Source organism: Taudactylus pleione, unplaced genomic scaffold, assembly GCF_031769625.1.
Source record: "Taudactylus pleione unplaced genomic scaffold, aTauple2 ptg000170l, whole genome shotgun sequence".
Classification (NCBI taxonomy): Eukaryota; Metazoa; Chordata; class Amphibia; order Anura; family Myobatrachidae; genus Taudactylus; species Taudactylus pleione.
Genome location: NW_028284572.1, coordinates 5368873 through 5389177, shown reverse-complemented (window position 1 = coordinate 5389177; position 20305 = coordinate 5368873). Strand labels below are relative to the sequence as shown.

Below are 20305 nucleotides of genomic sequence, written 5' to 3'. Positions count from 1 at the left end.
TGTGAGAACGGGGCTGGAATAAGAACTCTGTGTGTCTGTGGCTCTCTAAAAATAATAACAAAGTTATCAGCCAAAGTGTACAGCATGAATACAGAAGGGGCAAGTACAATTATAATTGTTATCAGGAAAAGATACTTGGCACACATTTATTTTTGCACAGGCAGGTTATAGTGCTTTAATCATTGACTGGGCATCATGAGGCATGTGTTTCAGTTATGGCTGCTTTGGTGAAGGTTATCAATCCCTTGTGTACATTCACATTCTCTACTACTAAAATAAAGAATTTAATGTAATAAAAATATAGATGTTATCACAGGCCGCCTTCTGTTCCTATCTCACTAAATAACATTTATTAAATATTCACTTCATAAATTATTTAAACTAATGATTTCTCCCAGCTACGTCCTGATTTACTGCTGTCCAGGAAACATAAGCCAAACCTTAATTACACATGCTTTTATTACATTAGACTATATACATCTGAGACTCCAGTGAGTGGAACTATTATAGGGAGGTAGAACTGGTCTATACATCTTAGACTCCAGTGAGTGGAACTATTATAGGGAGGTAGAACTGGTCTATACATTGGAGACTCCAGTGAGTGGAACTATTATAGGGAGGTAGAACTGGTCTATACATCGGAGACTCCAGTGAGTGGAACTAGTATAGGGAGGTAGAACTGGTCTATACATCTGAATAACTGTTTCTTACCTAAGGTGCTCATCCCATACCAGTACATCTAGAAACACCTCAACATAATTTATTATTAATAGGCATGTAAGCTTTAAATGTAAGAGTATTTGAGACTCGATAAAACACTTTCAGGCCGTGCTGAGAATGGTGTTGGTTAAACACCAGTGAATGATCTCTAGGAGCAGGAGCCTTGATCTCTGTCAGCATGTACCGGGTTGTAATGCAACTTCAAAAGGTCAGATGAAGCAATAAAGTTAAGAGCCATTGATTTTTATGTCAGGAAGGTGTTCTTCCATTTCTACAAGGCAGAAACATAGAGGACTGTTACAATGTAACATTGGGTATCTTTACATTATGCTACAGGTTTGGCACTTGGTGCTAATTGAATATATCTAATGCTATTGCTATTAGCGTGACTTTAAAAATCCCTAGTTATAGTATTACTATCAAGTTTACATTACCTGGATCTGATTAACCCCTTAGATACCACTTCAGCAAATTAACTATGTTCTCTGGAAATGATTTATTGTGTAGACATCTAGATGGAAAGATGCCATATTTTACCTATAGAGAGCTTAATAGAATTGCCCTTATTACTTGCATTGATATACTAAATATCAAAACTTATTTAGAGTGAGAACCACATAACTTTGTCTTTTGAAATGGACAAATGCTAACATGCAGCTAATTTTTGTTTTCCTGTCCAAATGTTTTCTGTTTGCCTGTGACTATTACAGGATATATTCAGAATAATAGTCTGCAAGTTAGTACTTACAGTTTAATACCATTCTATACACCATGGGGTTTATTTACTAAGCATCGGGATCTAAAATCCGGTGCTTTGGATTGTCCTTATTTCCGAAATTTAAAAGGGCAATGCTTCTACTAGACTTGTTTTGCTAGTAAAATCATTACCCTTTTAAATTTTGGGCATAAACTCAATTGTAAATAAACCCCCATGTTCCTGTCCATTGGAGCTTACTTATCATACATCAGTATTTTTGATGACATAGACTGCGACCTATGTCTGAATTGTTTGTTTTATTTTGTTTTTTTTAATTAGTTCACTTAGGAGCCAAGTTACAGTTTCCCAGAGAATGTTGTCTGTAGTAAGGAGTGAAGTAAGACTGATTGGGATTGTGCTGTATGTGGTGGTCAGAAGAAGGAAATGCAAGATTACAGATATTTATAGATTTGTTTTCCAGGGTAAATGTGACAGGGCAGTCTGTATAAATCACACTTTACAATTCTGATTAACCAGACTGCATTTATTTTTATTTAACTTAAATTACATTTTTATCCAACATTTCTGTTTAAGGGTTATATGTACTAAACCTTGGATAGAGATAAAGTGGAGAGACATAAAGTACTAACCAATCAGCTCCTAACTGTCGCTTTACAGGCTGCGTTTGAAAATTTACAGTTAGGAGCTGATTGGTTTGTACTTTATATCTCTCCACTTTATCTCTCTCCAAGGTTTAGTACATCTACCCCTTAATGTCACAGTACTTATTCTATAACAATAATTATTGCAAGACAATGACTGTAGTGTGATGAGCATGTGTCCCTTTTATGAAGGTTATTACACCTGTGTTGAGGTTATCTTCACCTTGAGAAGACAAGTTGGATTCTACATGATGGGTGTCTACGCTCCCACTCTGCTTATTGTCGTCCTCTCCTGGCTTTCTTTTTGGATTAACCCTGATGCCAGCGCTGCCAGAGTACCACTAGGTAATCTATATTGAAAATAAGTATAAAAATCAAGCATTCTTTGTAACTGTGAATTAGAAGGTTTATGGCTGCTTTAGTTGCTTCATTATCATTGCTTCATCTGGCTCATCCTCAGTCAGTGCTCAAGTCTCCGGTTATTGGCAGCACAAATAGCATCTCATATTGTTAAATCTGTTTAAATAAAAAGAACAATATGTTCTGAGATAAAACCTTACACTGTGAAAATCATTTTCTTTCTGTTAATTGGAAAGCTGAGAAATGGTCTAGTTACGTTTGGTCTACTTACAATTGAAGCATTGTAGTTAGGCTGCATATTTTAAATATGTGATATACTGAAACACAAAATACATATTTTCTCTTTCATCCACTAGGGGACACTGGAGGTGCTTACGCTGGGGTATAGAGGCGTGGATAACTGGAGCCGGCACTTTAAATAGTTTAGAAGTGTGAAGCTCCTCCCCCTCTATGCCCCATCAGCCCTCAGTTTAGAAAATGTGCCTCTAGGAGCTGGTCACATTATGCTGTGCTCCAGCAAATACATTTATTTTATTTTATTTTAAATATCTTTTACACACCTATAGGTATCCTTCGCCACCTATCTAAAAGGTGGGGTCCGGGTCCTGGCGCCCTGGTGTTTTAGCAAACACCAGGAAGGAGTGCACAGGGCTCATTACAAGAGCTCCTGACAGCTCCTTACCGCCACAGCAGGTCTTCACACAAGAATCGCGGAGGGGAGGGGGGGGATGGACATAACGGCCATATTGGAGCCCTTAGGGAATGAAGAAGGGGGCGGGGCCTAATTAACGCAGGCTCTCTCTATATTCGGCAAGCGGCTGTAGATAACAGCGTGGCTGCCGTTTATTAACTCTTAACTGCCTGCATCTCTCTATACAGGAGAAGTGCAGCAGAACTGAAGGCTGGATTCTTTGGCTCCCCATTCCTGGCTACAGCAGCTACAAGTTAAGCGGAGGCTGTGCATAATACACTGGGGGTGCTGGGAATCTGATCTGTGGGAAAGGAGTGGGATGTGCTCCTCCTCTGTGTCCCAAGCCAGCCTTCTGTTTTTTCTTTACTTCTGTATATACTCTGTCCCTCTGTGTGTGGTGACTGCGTGTATCCATGTCAAACAGAACAAAAGCGTCTCAAAAGATGTTTGTTTGTTCTAGGTGTAACAACAAACTATCCAAGCCGCATGCGGCTGGGTCCACGTTATGTGATGCTTGTATAGCAATTGATCCACCTGTGGCTAATACTGCCTCACCTGCGCCTACATGGGCCGCTGACATGGTAGGAGTAATGACGGACTTAACGTCTGAGTTAGCTGAGGCACGCAAGTCTCAGCCTCCCTGGGTTGCTGGGCTAACCAAGTCTCTAGACACCCCGGTACAGGTAATGGGTACAGCTGTGTCCGCTCCCTCCACTTCCTTACAAGGACCGACACAAAAGCGTCCTTTATCGGCTATTCTCCAGTCAGAAGAGTCTGACGAGGAATTCCTCGCTACGGAGGATACTGAGGAAAGGGAATTGGAGGAAGCATTACAGGAGGATACCCCTCTAGAGTTAGAGTCCACTTCTCCCGGGAATCTTTAATTTTGGCGGTCAGAAAAATCCTTAACTTACCTGAGGATATTATTCCTGCAGTTCGGCGGTTTTTCCGTTCTCACTGCACCTTCAACAGCAGCTCTCAGTGGCCTGGAAGCAACCGGATAAACGGTTCCAAATTCTGCGCCGGTTTCCATCTAGCTACCCTTTTCCATCATCCATGATGGAGAAGTGGGAAACACCCCCTCCAGTAGATGCGTCCGTCTCCCGTCTTTCTTAAAAAACAGCACTCCCAGTACCGGGAGCTACAGTACTAAAAGATCCTTCGGATCGTAAATTGGAGACAACGCTAAGATCTATTTATACCGCAGCGGGTGCTCAACTTAGGCCCACCCTTGTTACTGCTTGGGTTAACAAAGCGGTGGTTTGCTGGGCTGACCAGTTGATTACAGGTTTGGACTCTGGTACTTCTAGAGCAGAGTTACGCTTACTAGCTGAACACATCCGCGAGTCTGCAGTTTTCCTAGGAGAAGCGTCAAAAGGTATCAGTCAGATTAGTGCTCGCATATCTGCTTCTGCTATTTCCGGCCGCAGAGCCCTCTGGTTGCGCGCCTGGCATGCGGACGCAGAATCCAAGCGTGCGGTGGAGGGTTTACCATTCAATGGCGACATGCTGTTTGGCCCGGAATTAGACAAATGGATATGCCAGGCCACGGGGGATAAGTCTTCCTTCACCGGCTCCCAGACAATCTTATACTGGACCTTCCTTTCATTCCTTTCGTGCGCCACATTCCTTTCGTGGTAGAGCCAGAGGTGCTTCCTCCCAAGCAAGAGGCGGCAGAGGTAGAGGTCGCCCACATTCGGTTGCACGTAGACAGGAGCCTAAGCCAGCTGATAAACAGGTGGCATGACGGTCTTCCGTCCCACCTGGGACCACCTACAGTGGGAGGCCGCCTGCAAAGATTTCAACAAGTTTGGAACCAGACATCTCCAGAGCCGTGGATCCGCAGACTAATTTCCCTGGGGTACCGAATAGAGTTCGAGGTCCCCCCCTCCACCTCGGTTCTTCACTACATGTCTGCCCATACCTGCAGACAAGGCCAGGGTTCTACAGGAGGCTATCCAGTCTCTAGTAGTATCATCTGTGCTAGTCCCAGTTCCAGAACATCAACGAGGTATGGGGTTTTACTCAAACCTGTTTGTAGTACCCAAACCGGATGGATCGGTCAGGCCCATCTTGAACCTCAAGTCATTGAACCTGTATCTGAAGATGTATCGGTTCAAAATGGAGTCTCTGCAGTCCGTTATTGCGAGCTTGGAACCAGGAGAGTTCCTATTATCCATGGATATCAAGGATGCTTATCTCCACGTTCCCATTTGGGAACCACACCAAGCCTTTCTGCGTTTCGCCATATTGAAGGATCATTATCAGTTTCGGGCATTGCCGTTCGGGTTATCCTCGGCTCCCCGCATCTTTACCAAACTCATGTCAGTCATGATTGCTCTCCTTCGGTCATCGGGAGTGAACATAATCCCTTATTTGGATGACCTGTTACAGAAGGCGCAGTCGGTATCTCTTCTTACAAGTCATGCCTTACTGACATATCAGACTCTAATCCAACACGGTTGGATAATAAACTTCAAGAAATCAAATCTCAATTCATCCCAGAAGCTCCTGTTTCTGTGTATGTTCTTAGATACGGCATCAGAGAGGATCTTCCTTCCAGTAGACAAGGCCCGGGATATCCGGTTGTTAGTTCAGCTGGTCCTCAGACTAAAGAGGGTGTCCCTCCTTCTTTGTCTGCGTCTCCTGGGGAAGATGGTAGCGGCCTTCGAGGCATTACAGTTCAGGCGGTTCCACTCCAGGGTGTTTCAGCTGGACCTACTAACACAGGGGTCAGAGTCTCATCTGCTCCTACATCGCCAGATCCGTCTGAGCCCAGCTACCAGAGTGGCCCTTCTCTGGTGGACACAATCCAACAATCTTCTTGCGGGCCAGAGATTCGGAGTGTGGGACTGGTTCATCGTAACAACGGATGCCAGCCTTCGAGGATGGGGTGCTGTAGTCCTCGATTATCATTTACAGGGTCGATGGTCCCCTCTAGAACAAAAGTGGCCCATAAATGTGTTTCAACTCAGAGCGATCTACAATGCTCTGATAGAAGCAACAGAGTTTCTAAGAACTCGTCCGGTAAGAGTTCAGTCCGACAACGCGACGGCCGTCGCGTACATCAACCGCCAAGGAGGGACTCGGAGTCGCATGGCCATGCGAGAAGTAACTCAGATTCTCAGGTGGGCCGAGAGCCAGTCAGTAATCCTGTCGGCGGTATTCATCCCGGGTGTGGACAACTGGGAAGCAGATTACCTAAGCCGACAAGATATCCACCCCGGGGAATGGATGCTTCATCCAGACGTGTTCAACGCGCTGATACGTCGATGGGGATGTCCTCAGGTGGACCTCATGGCGTCACGATTGAATCGTCAGCTCCCGGTATACGTGTCAAGAACTCGAGATCCGCAGGCAGTGGCAGTAGACGCTCTGACAGTTCCATGGAACTACGACTTGGTTTACCTCTTTCCTCCGATTCCACTTCTTCCTCGACTACTAAAAAGGATAAAACACGAGTCAGCCTCTGTCATTCTCGTGGCTCCGAACTGGCCTCGGAGGAGTTGGTTCGCGGATCTTCGGTCCCTATTGTCAGACGATCCGTGGCCCCTTCCTCTGTGCCCAGATCTGCTACAGCAAGGTCCTTTAGTAGTAGTACACCCCAACCTATCGCAACTACGTTTAACGGGGTGGCTCTTGAAACCGATATCTTAAGACGCAGAGGAATCCCAGACTCTGTCATTCCCACCATGCTACGCGCCAGGAAACCAGTTTCGGCTGCGCATTATCATCGCATCTGGCGTTCTTATATCTCGTTGTGTTCCAGTCAGGATCTTCCATCTAGGACTTTTCGGTTGTCCCGGTTTCTGCTTTTTCTTCAGACGGGTCTGGATTCTGGCCTTCGGCTTGGAACTTTAAAAGTGCAGGTTTCTGCCTTTCCATTTTCTTTCAACGGAAATTGGCCCTCATTCCTGAGGTGCAGACGATTCTTCAGGGGGTCTTGCGGGTGCTGCTTCCTTTTGTGCCTCCGATTGCTCCCTGGGACTTGAACTTGGTGCTTTTGTTTCTTCAGTCGTCCATGTTTGAACCTTTGGAAGAGGTTGATATTAAGTACTTATCTTGGTAGACGGTCCTTCTCTTGGCTCTAGCTTCGGCTCGTAGAGTTTCGGAATTGGTTGCTCTGTCCTATAAGCCACCTTACCTTGTGTTTCATGCTGATAGGGCGGAACTCCGGACGGTAGCCGCCTTCCTTCCCAAGGTAGTTTCGGCTTTTCATATTAATCAGCCTATTGTGGTACCGTCTTTGGTGGAGGACTCGGGTGGTTCTTCTACCTTGGATGTGGTTAGAGCTTTCCGCATCTATGTTGACAGGACTGCTTCCCTCCGTAAGTCTGAGTCACTTTTTGTCCTCTATGATGCGGTTCGAAGGGGTTGGCCAGCGTCTAAGCAGACTTTGGCACGTTGGATCCGACTGACTATTCATCAGGCTTATGTTGGTGCCAGACATAAGCCTTCGTTCATTTCGGCTGATTCCACACGTTCTGTGGATGCGTCCTGGCGGCTGGTAGGGGAGCCTCCATGTCACAGTTGTGCCGTGCGGCCACTTGGTCTTCTGTGCACACGTTTGTCAAGTTTTACAAATTTTAATACGTTCGCGGTTTCGGCATCCCGTTTTGGCCGTCTTGTTCTGCAGGCCCAGCAGAACGCTCCCGCCCGTGGGGAAAACTTTGGGACGTCCCCAGCGTAAGCACCTCCAGTGTCCCCTAGTGGATGAAAGAGAAAATGGGATTTTGGTACCTACCGGTAAATCCTTTTCTCTGATTCCACAGGGGACACTGGACGCCCACCTCTGCGCTCTTAGCCTGCCTGTTCGGTTTGTTCCATATGTTGTATGTTTTGATTATTGTGTGTTCTCTCCCTTTTTACTCCGCTTGTTCTCCATCTCCTCTCGGTCTTCATTTTCTAAACTGAGGGCTGATGGGGCATAGAGGGGGAGGAGCTTCACACTTCTAAATTATTTAAAGTGCCGGCTCCAGTTATCCACGCCTCTATACCCCAGCGTAAGCACCTCCAGTGTCCCCTGTGCAATCAGAGAAAAGGATTTACCGGTAGGTACCAAAATCCCATTATTTTGAAAAGTATATTTAGTCAATAAATGATGTATTAGTTTGTGTATCACAATTAGGGATAGTCTCTCCACCAGAGAACAATAGGTTGCAAGGCCAAATAACAGGGACACTTTCCAATTTGATCACACACGTTGGTGATGAAATTCTGAGGATTGCGGTGCTTGGGCTGCGTAGCAGGATCACATTAGACCTGTTAGTGCTGTCAGAATATGACTGTGGCATCCGATCATATGCGATTGTAGTCTGATCAACACACAAAGTCACATGACATCAATTGTCATATCACCATGTTTGGAAACATGTTTTAAATTAATAACTACATGTTAGTTTACTAAGGCATTCAGATTAAAATGTTCGTAGGCGCATGATTGGCAAAACATTATTAAAAATGCAAACAAATACTCAATAAGAACCGATTAGAACCATCCAGAACAGTTTAGGAACAGTTCAGTTTACTCTGTAGCCTATAAACTTCCCTTGTGTATTATATATATATATATACATATATATATATATATACGACAGGCTCAATCCACGGCACTCGACCATATTGTTGTATGTCTCTGAACAGTTTGGCAGGGGGCCAAAGTCGCCAGACACATATGTGTTCATATTTCAGTTTCTGCCAACTGACATTCTGCTACGGACCTATGGGGTATGTTGGCTTGTTGCAAAGCTGCTATGTTATAACTATGTATGCACTGGGTGGTGAAGATATTAAACAAAGACATTTAAGTTGAATACTGCCCTTCTACTTTTTGTGAATATGGAAGACTTTTGTTATACAAGCCATTGTAATTAAGCTAGCATAACTGAAGCCGAAAGGCTAATGGAATGCATTTACCTGCATTTAAGGATATATATTGGGGTGCTGATTTCAATACTTCCTATATATATATATATATATATACACATTGAAGTGCCAAAAGTCATGGGATAGATGCCTAGTATCGTGTAGGACCCCCTCTAGCCCAGCGAGGTGCAGCAACTTGACGTGGCTTCGATTCCACAAGTGGACGGAAGACCTCCGGAGAGATGTTGATCCATGCAGTCCTGGATAGCTTCCCTCGGTTCCCTGATATTTGTACGTGCAGGATCTTGGGCGTGAATGGACCTCTCCACCACATCCTATAAATGCTCGATTGGGTTCATGGCAGGCGAACGTGGTGGTCACACCATTCATTAATCAGTGCAACATAGCAGTTAGCAGTCAATGACGTGTTCAGGCGGACCAGCGGATGCGACCCATGCCACATGAACAAATCCACACCATTATGGAACTAGCACAAGCCTGCACAGTGCAACTGGGTCCATGGCCTCATGGGATCTGTGCCACACACGAACCCTGCCATCAGCCTGAAACATCTGGAGCCCTGACTCATAGGGACCATGCCACATGTTGCCAGGGCCCAAATAGCAACATCACAAGCCCTGGTTAGGTGCTGTGCCCAGTGTCGTAGTGTTAACAGGGGAACTGTGGTTGATCTTCTGCTCCCATATCCCATAGAAGCTAAAGAACGCTGCACTGATTTTCTGGATATGCATCTGGTACCTCCTGCATTGAATGTGGATGTGATTTGAACTTGTCTGTTTCCATGGACAATTCTGGCCAGACGCTGCTGGTCACGATCATTAAGCACCCGTGGTTGGCCACTGTGCTGTCCACGGTGGATTCTAATGGCTTCCATGAGGTATCCCCAGTATACGTGTGATAAGTAGAATGAGGAATGTATCCACACAACTTCGGAAATAGAATGTCCCATCAGTCGTGCACCCACTATCATGCCATGTTCAAACTCTGATAATTCACGTTACCTTGCCATGAGCAGCCTAGCCGGTGTTCAAACTGACTCACGAGATGTCAGATTCAACTAATGCAGGTCAGGGCATTTCCACAGTATGGTGACGCCACCTACCATTACCTTTATATACTGCTGTCCCATGACTTTTTGCACAGTGTATATACAATACTGTGCAAATGTTTTAGGCAGGTGTGGAAAAATGCTGCAAAGCAAGAATGCTTTCAAAAATAGAAGTATAAATAGTTTATTTTTATCAATTAACAAAATGCAAAGTGAATGAACAGTAAAGAAATCTAAATCAAATCAATATTCGATGTGACTTCAAAACAGCATCAATTCTTCTAGGTACACTTGCACACAGCTTTTGAAGGAACTCGGCAGGGAGGTTGTTCCAAACATCTTGGAAAACTAACCACAGATCTTTGCACAGTACTGTATATGTATGTATATATGTGTGTGTGTATATATATATATATATATATATATATACACTCAGGTGCATAAATATTGGGACATTGACAGGATTTTCATATTTTGGCCTCTATTCACCACCACGATGGCTTTGAAATTAAACAAACAAGATGTGCTTTAACTGCAGACTTTCAGACTTAATTTGAGGGTAATTACATCCAAATCAGGTGAACGGTGTAGGAATTACAACGGTTTCTATATGTGCCTCCCACTTTTTAAGGGGCCAAAAGTAATGGGACAAACTAAAGAATCATAAATCTAACTTTCACTTTTTAATACTTTGTTGCAAATCCTTTGCAGGCAATTACAGCCTGAAGTCTGGAACACATACGGTAGACATCACCAGACGCTGAGTTTCATCCCTGGTGATGCTCTGCCAGGCCTCTACTGCAAATGTCTTCAGTTCCTGCTTGTTCCTGGGGCATTTTCTCTTCAGTTTTGTCTTCATCAAGTGAAATACATGCTCAATCGGATTCAGGTCAGGGGATTGACTTGGCCATTACATAACATTCCACTTTTTAGCCTTAAAAAACTCTTTGGTTGCTTTTGTAGTATGCTTCGGGTCATTGTCCATCTGCACTGTGAAGCGCCATCCAATGAGTTCTGAAGCATTTGACTGAATATGAGCATACAATATTGCCCGAAACACTTCAGAATTCATTCTGCTGCTTTTGTCAGCAGTCACATCATCAATAAATACAAGGGAACCAGTTCCATTGGCAGCCATACATGCCCACACCATTACACTAGCACCACCATGCTTCACTGATGAGGTGGTATGTTTTGGATCATGAGCAGTTCCTTTCCTTCTCTTCTCTTCCCATCACTCTGGTACAAGTTGATCTTTGTCTCATCTGTCCATAGGATGTTGTTCCAGAACTGTAATGGCTTTTTTAGATGTTGTTTGGCAAACTCTAATCTGGTCTTCCTGTTTTTGAGGCTCACCAATGGTTTACATCTTGTGGTGAACCCTCTATATTCACTCTTGTGAAGTCTTCTCTTGATTGTTGACTTTGACACATATACACCTACCTCCTGGAGAGTGTTCTTGATTTGGCCAACTGTTGTGAAGGGGTTTTTCTTCACCAGGGAAATAATTCTTCTGTCATCCACCACAGTTGTTTTCCATGGTCGTCCGGGTCTTTTGGTGTTGCTGAGCTCTCAGGTGCGTTCTTTCTTTTTAAGAATGTTTCAAACAGTTGATTTGGCCACACCTAATGTTTTTGCTATCTCTCTGATGGGTTTGTTTTGATTTTTCAGCCTAATGATGGCTTGCTTCACTGATAGTCACAACTCTTTGGATCTCATATTGAGAGTCGACAGCAACTGATTCCAAATGCAGATGTCACACCTAGAATCAGACCTTTTACCTGCTTAATTGATAATGAAATAATGATGGAATAGCCCACACCTGTCCATGAAATAGCTTTTGAGTTGATAGTCTCATTACTTTTGGCCCCTTAAAAAGTGGGGGGCACATATAGAAACCGTTGTAATTCCTACACCGTTCACCTGATTTTGATGTAATTACCCTGAAATTAAATCTGAAAGTCTGCAGTTAAATCACATCTTGTTTGTTTCATTTCAAAGCCATTGTGGTGGTGAATAGAGGCCAAAATCTGAAAATTCTGTCAATGTCCCAATATTTATGGACCTGACTGTGTGTATATATATATATATATATATATATATATATGCACACACATGTATGTATATCATAATTGAATGTTATTGGTAATTCTGTAATTCATCTGTGCTGACATCGTTTTTCATTCTCAGATCATTCGCATTGTAAAACATTTTCATCTGTGTGTTTGACATAAGTTCTGTCAATATGAGACATCACACTGCAGGGAAATCCTTCATCACATGATCATCACCAGTCATTAAGGAGTGGCAGAAAATTGTAAGAACTGTATTATAACTTCACTGCATTTGTTTTTTTTAATTACATATAAATTCTAATTTCACTCTTTCTTTTCGATGTTTACATTGATGTGTTTTTCTATCCATTGTGTTTGTCAGATAACTTTTTGCATTATTCTACAAAGCATAATACAGTAGAAATATTTCTGACTGAACACTAGATCAATCCTGTCCAACTTCAATGTTATGGAAGGCCAAGCATATTTTAACCAATATAGTGGAAGAATATATAGAATAAGTCATCTACATTTACAGCTCACTAAATAAATAATTATCATTGTATTAAATTTTGGACAAACAACCCTCATTCCGCATAGAACTAAAAACACAGTGCCATTTTTTTAAAACAACTTTTCAAATGTTAATAAAGGATCTGAACTAGTATTTATCAATGTATTATCGTATTGGATGCTGGCTTGCATGTTACAACATCATTGTTTTGGACACGACTGACTCCAGATCATAAAGAGCAGGGATACTTTTTTTTTACCCAGTTTTGGGACCAAAAATTATATCTTACTATATGCTCTGAGAATATGGTATGCCGGAATTAGCAATTACAAAGCTTACAAGTCAGCAGCCTGAAAAAGACTAGGCAACAGTTTTGGATTCTGAATCTGCGGATGCAAAATGATTGCATTAGATGTGTATTTTGTATTGAACTTATCTCAGCAAATCAAAATAGAAAGTATAGACGCAGCCAGAATCAAAAATTTGCAATCATCATCATCAACTTGATCGTGATAATGGCTGCTGTATCTACAGTGTTTTTTAAAATCATGAAATTAAAAAAGCAGTGAAAAATATGTGCCCTCCCTTACAAAATCCATAATTAGCACCCATGTATTTGCCTAAACTGGTGATTGCTAAAGCAGGGACACAATGACTGTGGGGTGCTCCTTTAATATTGGCACCCAGCAGCAAACTGTGTCACCTAGGCTGGTCACACCATAATAGGGCCACCTATCGTATTTTGTAACCTTGTTGGTTTAACTTTTTATGGAAGCGGACTACTCACTGGTGGATAGTGGGTGTGTATGTATTTATGTGTTAGATGTAGTAATGAACATATCAGCAACTGCATAGAACCTAGTTTCTTCCAGACTTAATTTGGCAGGATGAAATATATGAAAGGGATGAGAGGTTTTACAAAAGGTCCGTTTATTACAGGATATTTTGGGTGCTTAGCGGGAGAAGATGAACTTTTTTCTTATGTTTAACCGCATGATTTTTACATATTCTTTTAGGTGGAAAATACCAGATCTTGGCCTATACTCTCAGTAACATTCTTTTTATATCTTTCTTACGAACAGTATAGAGGAACTTACATTTATATGCACAAGTTTACAAATATAATAATCATATAAAATTTATGGTAATGATATATGTAACAAAAACTAGTCTAGATATCACCTAACACTCATGGGATATTTAAAGCATATATAATAAATAATGGTCTCAAAGTAACAGCAGGCAGGACTTTGTTTTTACTGTTTCCATAATGCACATTTCTATTAAAACCCATAATTCCCATAAAAGATTTTTTCTTACCAAAAATAATGTTTCATGTGTTTGCGTTAGATGTTCAAATCAGCATATTTGCACATAAATAAATTGTTCATAAATGAGCCGATTGCGATTTGAGGCACATGAGATACTTATTACAGCACTGGTAACAAGATTCAGAAGTATTTTTGGCTCATACCATTCACTTCCTAAGCAGAAGGTAGAGTGTATACTGCATGTGTACTCTTCTCAACCGTAGCTGTAACATAATGAACTGTAACACAAAATCAGTTGAGAAATGTAAGTTGTTTGTCTGCAGTCATACTACCATTCCATGACAGCTGGGCTGTACTTGTTTCCGTAGGTATTTTTTCAGTTTTGAGCTTGGCGTCTGAATGCACCACCCTGGCACAGGAGTTGCCGAAGGTGTCCTATGTGAAAGCCATTGATGTGTGGCTGATCACTTGCCTTCTTTTTGGCTTTGCCTCCCTTGTCGAGTATGCTGTAGTCCAGGTGTTCCTGAACAGCCCAAAGAGAATCGAAGCGGAGAAAGACAAAATCGCCAAGGCTGAGCAAGCAGAAGGAAAAGGGCCCAATGCAGCAAAAAAGAATACAGTCAATGGGACTGGTACACCTGTCCACATCAGCACATTACAGGTATGTATTCACCTTGTACCTCAATTCCATTATTTACATCAGTTCCATATAAAGTAGTAAAATGGTTACCTTAATTTGCTGTTCATTGCAAAAAAAATAAGTATGACTAAATTTGAACTCTTTGTTTCAAAGAGAAATAAAACAAGGTTTTCGTTACTTCCAACACTGTAAGCGCCTGTTATAAAAAAGTCACATTATAAACAAAGTGCATTATAGAAGTAATGGTTTTATCAATCATCTCCTTAATCTACCAAATTATAATTGACAAACTACAACAGTCAGTGATCAAGCATAATTAAATATCTTTAAATAAAGTAAATATAAATATGTATTGTTTTTCTGTATGTTTAGCACTTTGTGAAAGGGAATATATAACTATACTGAGTAGGTATAGTAAATAGAATGTTGTATGAGATTGTGTAAGGAAGTGCTGCTGAAATGGTGTATGGTCTACTTCACCAAGCTTGCCAGAAAAGAGTAGATGTCCTTATTATACAGTATACTGTATATAGCTTGGAGCAAAGAAGGTACATAGAGGGTGTATATGATGGAAGCTTTCAAACATATAAAGTGTTTTTAGCAAGGCACAGGATCAAAACAATGTACAAAGAAAATGAAGAATTAGAATAAATGGACACACACTGCCCTGGAAGTTAGCAGTTTCGGGAGAAATTTGAAGAAGATTTTCTCTGTTATTTCACGGTTTTTAGATAGTTGCATGTCAACAGGGATGACAGAAAATATATGGTATAGTCATTTATATATGCTTGTGGTTCTCATCTGCAATTAATTTGTACGTTTCTTCTTTATAGCTTACAATTGTCATTAAAAATATTAATTTCGTAATCCTTTCTCTTTGTAAAAATGAGGAATGTGAAATATATTGTGTTCTGTGACAAATGTCCTTTTATTTGTATTCCATTTGCATGAAAATAAATTCTAGATACAGTTAATATGATTGTACCTATTTGTTCCTGCCAACATCCATTTGCATAATGCACATAATCTCTTTGTAATCTGAATATTATCAGCGTACCTGGAGGCTTTTTTATGAATGAAAGAAAGTGCAGTCTTTATTTCCTGTTGCTATCTATCTAACTTTCGCTACTTAATGTTTATTTCATACATTTTTAGATTAATAATTCAGATATTTGTTATTCCCAGGTTGCAGAAACCAGATGCAAAAAAGTCTGCACATCTAAATCCGATCTGAGATCCAATGACTTCAGCATTGTCGGAAGCTTGCCCAGAGATTTTGAATTGTCCAATTATGATTGTTATGGAAAACCAATAGAAGTCAACAATGGTCTAGGAAAATCACAAATAAAGAACAATAAAAAGCCACCTCCTGCCAAGCCGGTCATTCCATCAGAAGCCAAACGAATTGACCTTTACTCAAGGGCGTTGTTTCCTTTCTGCTTCTTGTTCTTTAACGTTATATATTGGCTGGTCTATTTATGATAACTCTAGTTTTTACTTTGAGTTCACAAGATAAGCCACCATTACTCTTACACTCCTTGCAGCCAACCTGTGATCTTGTCTACATTTGCAAAGCAATATCTTACATTGTAGATGCCATGCAATTGTAATGAAAATTGGCTTTTTTAAATGGAAGCATGACACTGCAATGTCTGTGCTTAAAATGATGTATATAAGTGTAAGGTAAACTTTCTGCTATAACCACAGTTATGAGTAATGCATACATAAAATCCTCAAACATCTACTGTTTTATTATGAAAAGTTATGAAATGCTTCCAGAACAACTTTGTGCACGTTGAGCGTCATTCAAATCATAGTTCCATATATGTAGTATTTAAAGGTCAATCCTTATTATTTTCAAATGAAAATATATTATATAAGTTTGGATAGCATTGTGTCCAGACAAAAATGTACAGTTATTCAAAACATAAATATATATATATTGAATTCATAATTAAAAGTTAGCCCCTGTCAATGTGTAAGATACATGATCAAAGACTATTTTTTGTAAAATTAACTATTTAAGAAACTGCGCTGTATCCTCTGCGTGAGCTAAAGCTAATGTGTAAAAAAATACATATTAAAAACTGTAAATCAATTGTGCCTCAGCTGATATGTATCATAAGCTTAACAAAGAACATTACTAATTTGTAAGCATCATTGTGCCAAAAATTATGTATATTTAAATGTTTGATACTGTCAAAAGTGGGTGATGTAAGAACCAAATGATACCAAAACAGAGCATTAAAATGTTTACAGGATGTCATGACCGAACCCATCAAAGCATGCGACACGTGTATGTGAAAGGGTTATTGAAAACTAAACTAACTAAAATCCCACAAAATGATATTTCAAATTCACTAATAAACACAAATTTCTGCCACCACTAAGATTTAGTTTAAGAGCTAACATTGTTATGAAGTCTTCTATTACTCCTTGTCTGTTTCCAACCTGGAATACAAACGTTATTTAATCAGTGACACTGTAAACAAAACTATTTTCTGCCCTTAATGTATTGTTATTAAAACCAAGCCTAAGAGGGGTATTCAATATGAAACGTTAACTTCACTGTCGAAGTTAACGTTTCATATCGGAGTTTTTACCTGCGTTAAAGTATCGGGCGCACTCCCGCTTATACCCATATTCAATATAAAATTAACGAAAACGGGAAACTCCGAAGTTGGATTTGCGTAAAGTTACGAATTTTTCCTTAAAAAAATTGTAAGACCCCCCTAAAGTAGTAAAAACATGGGGGAACACTATGGGTACCCCCGTTTTAGCCTTTAATTGAAAGTCGGGGATTTAAATAGCCGCAGCAGGTGTTTTTTTCCGACATTGAAGAAGTGATGCAGAAGAGCACTTAGGTTATTTTTTTCGTTTTTTTAAGTGGTCCCATCAAATTTGGGGTACATGAAAATGGGTACTAGCATATTTTTATGTCCCTAAAGTAAGTTTTTAAAAATTCTGCATTTGTGCACCTGCCGCTATAATTCTATTCTAGAAAACATCTGCCACATACTTGCAGAATAGCCCTGAACCTATTTCCGTATTGTTAAACAATTTTTTCCCATTTTTTTTTTTTCACCCCAATTTTTAAATTAATTTTTTGGGGTGTCCCTATTTTTTTTTAAAACTTTTTTGACACAGTTCTTTTTTAAATGTCATTCCCAGGGGTGCAGGCTATTTTTTTTAAGCCTGCACCCCTAAACCCCAATTCTGCACTTTTTTTCGACACCTATTCAATGGTGAAATCTTATCCCCGTTTTTTATCAAAGACTTTTCAAAACTGCGATAAGTCTATGAAATTGAATACGGTGTAAAAGTAAAACCTGCGATATTAACGCAAAAACGATGTTATCGCACCCATATTGAATACCCCCGTTTGAGAGTTAATCAGTAAATAGACAAATTTGCCCACCCCCTCCCTTTCCTCTGTGAGGTTAATGAAAGAAGTGTGCTGTTATATTAATCTATTTTGTCGAAAAAAACACTGATAGTAAGGAGTTGTATAAATAGTATAACATTTTCCTAGAGCATAGCAGAGATATATTAATAATTTTAATAAATAATATGATTTTTTATCAGCACATATACCAAAATTGTTATATTGAATCCTTGGGAAGATACATAATTTCTATTAGTTCCCTATAGGCTGATCTATTTAAAAAAAACATAATGTGGCTGGTTCCACTGGTTACAAACATGTGCAGAGCACACGCCAAATAAGGATTATAAAAGTATAAGCGTGGCAAATGAAAATATTAGAAAAGGTCACAAATATTAATTGCATACACATTAATAGAAACAGTAGTCAAATATATGTGAAAACTGTTTTATATGAAGCATATACATTAATAAAATAAAATTAACAATGTAGATGTTGAATTACAGATCCACTAAGACTAAAAGTTGATAAAATGGCATGTTTTGACATTCACAAATATATGGGTAAAAACTTCTGTGCTCAAAGTAATGTACCTGAGAGCAAGCTTTTCAGCTCTGGCCCTCTCTCTCCCGTCTCTCGCTTATCTCCGTCTCACCTCCCCCATCTGTCTCTCTCATCTCTAATCCTCCTCTTTCATATCTGCCAGCCATCTGTCTATCTTTCTGACTTTTACATTTATGTCTCCCCTCCCACCATCTGTGTCATCTCCGTACCACCTGTCTCTCCCTCCACCCACAACTGTCTCTCTCTCTATATCCCTCATCCCTCTCTTTCTCTCCCACTCCGTTTCTCATATCTGTCCCCATATGTGTCTCACTCATATCTGTTCTCCCTCCCTCGGTCTGTGTCAACCCCATCTGTCTCTTTCTCAACTCTGTACCTCCTTCCCCATATGTCTGTCTTTCATCTCTGCTCCCTCCCTCGTTTCTCATGTCTGTCCCCCTCATCACTCACCCGTCTCTCTCTTATATCTTTCCTCCGGCTGTGCCATTTTAGCTTCCCATCTGTCCCTCTCATCTGCCTTTCCTTCCCCATCTGCCTTTCTGTATCTCTCATCTCTGTATTCCACCCTCCTTATCTCTCTCATATCTCTGTCCCCTTTATGTCACTGTTTTATCTCTGCTCCCCTCCCATCTCTTTCTTTTCTACTTTTGCCCCACGTTCCACCACCGCAGCTGTGATAGAAAGGGGGAGTCAGTGGCATCACAAGGGGGGTGCGGACCACACAAGGGTGTCACCCCGAGGCGATGACACCAAGGTGCAGACTGCTGTAGCATTAAGTGTAGCACTCGGCTCATGACACAGAGGAAGCTGGCCGGCACTCCACACAGGGACCTCCTGAACCCCGATCCTTCCCCCCCAAGTAATAGGAATGGGGTTCGGGCCACGTGGCCACGACCCCTTTTCGGCGCCACTCGCACAGAGTCCCTCCCCACATTGGGTGGCACCGCGGGGAGGGAGGCCACTGGGGCGAGTGAGGCCTAGTGCACAACTGTTAGATATTTAATCCCATTATATTATAGATTTTGTGGTTACAGTTGCAACATATTGTGATAAATGTCAGATGTAATTTCAGGGCTCACTGTCTCTACATACTGTACAACTTTTTTTTAGATTGAAGGTCAGAAATATACCTACTACAGTCAGTCCATCAGTCATCATTTTTCAGGCACTAATGGTTGGGATGTCAGACCATTTGTCACCGTACAGTACCATGTCAGTTATAGCTCTGCTTGAGGGCCATATTAGCAATTCTGTGTAGGTTGGTGGTACTATTGGTGATTCAGGATTAGATCATAACTCGAAAGAAGTAAGATTACAGTGTCAGAGATTATTGTACACTAGGGAGGTAGACAAGTACAGTAGAACTAAAAATTATCGTAAAAATTCAATTCTCGGCTCAAGAAGTCTCATGAGCAATGGAAAACGAATGCACATAGCGGGCTAATGCAGAGTTTAACAACAACACACACTTGCACAAGCCACCTGAAAACAATTTAAGCTTCTGTCCAACTCCGCATAGCTCACAATTACATCGATGTGCCCGCTCTGAACTTTGACTACATGAAAACACCCCGTTACAGTCCAGTTACACTTGGTTCCTGAGAATGCAAGACACGCTCCGCAAATAGGTGTACACCACACAGAGAGTGGCTGCAATATGGAACTTATGGTGTTTTTCTGAAGATATTTTTGCTTTAAAAGGTTGATGTGTGAATAATTAAAGTCACCACCTAGTGCTGTATATTATTGCTGCACTGACACCTAGAAAAATATTTTAATAAGTTGCCACTAGCCTGGGTCCTGGGGGAGGCTG

The 20305-nt window shown here is 41.0% G+C and overlaps 1 protein-coding gene across 1 annotated transcript in view; it reads left to right on the top strand.

Moving 5' to 3' along the window:
* GLRB (glycine receptor beta) overlaps positions 1 to 16641 on the top strand; it is a 118397-nt gene extending 101756 nt beyond the window's left edge. The window contains exons 8-10 of the mRNA XM_088475314.1: positions 2272 to 2424; positions 14272 to 14564; positions 15729 to 16641. Of these exons, the coding sequence (XP_088331440.1) occupies positions 2272 to 2424; positions 14272 to 14564; positions 15729 to 16025 (743 nt within the window). The 3' untranslated portion in view covers positions 16026 to 16641. The remainder of the gene's footprint in view (positions 1 to 2271; positions 2425 to 14271; positions 14565 to 15728) is intronic.
* The last annotated feature ends 3664 nt before the right edge of the window (positions 16642 to 20305 follow it).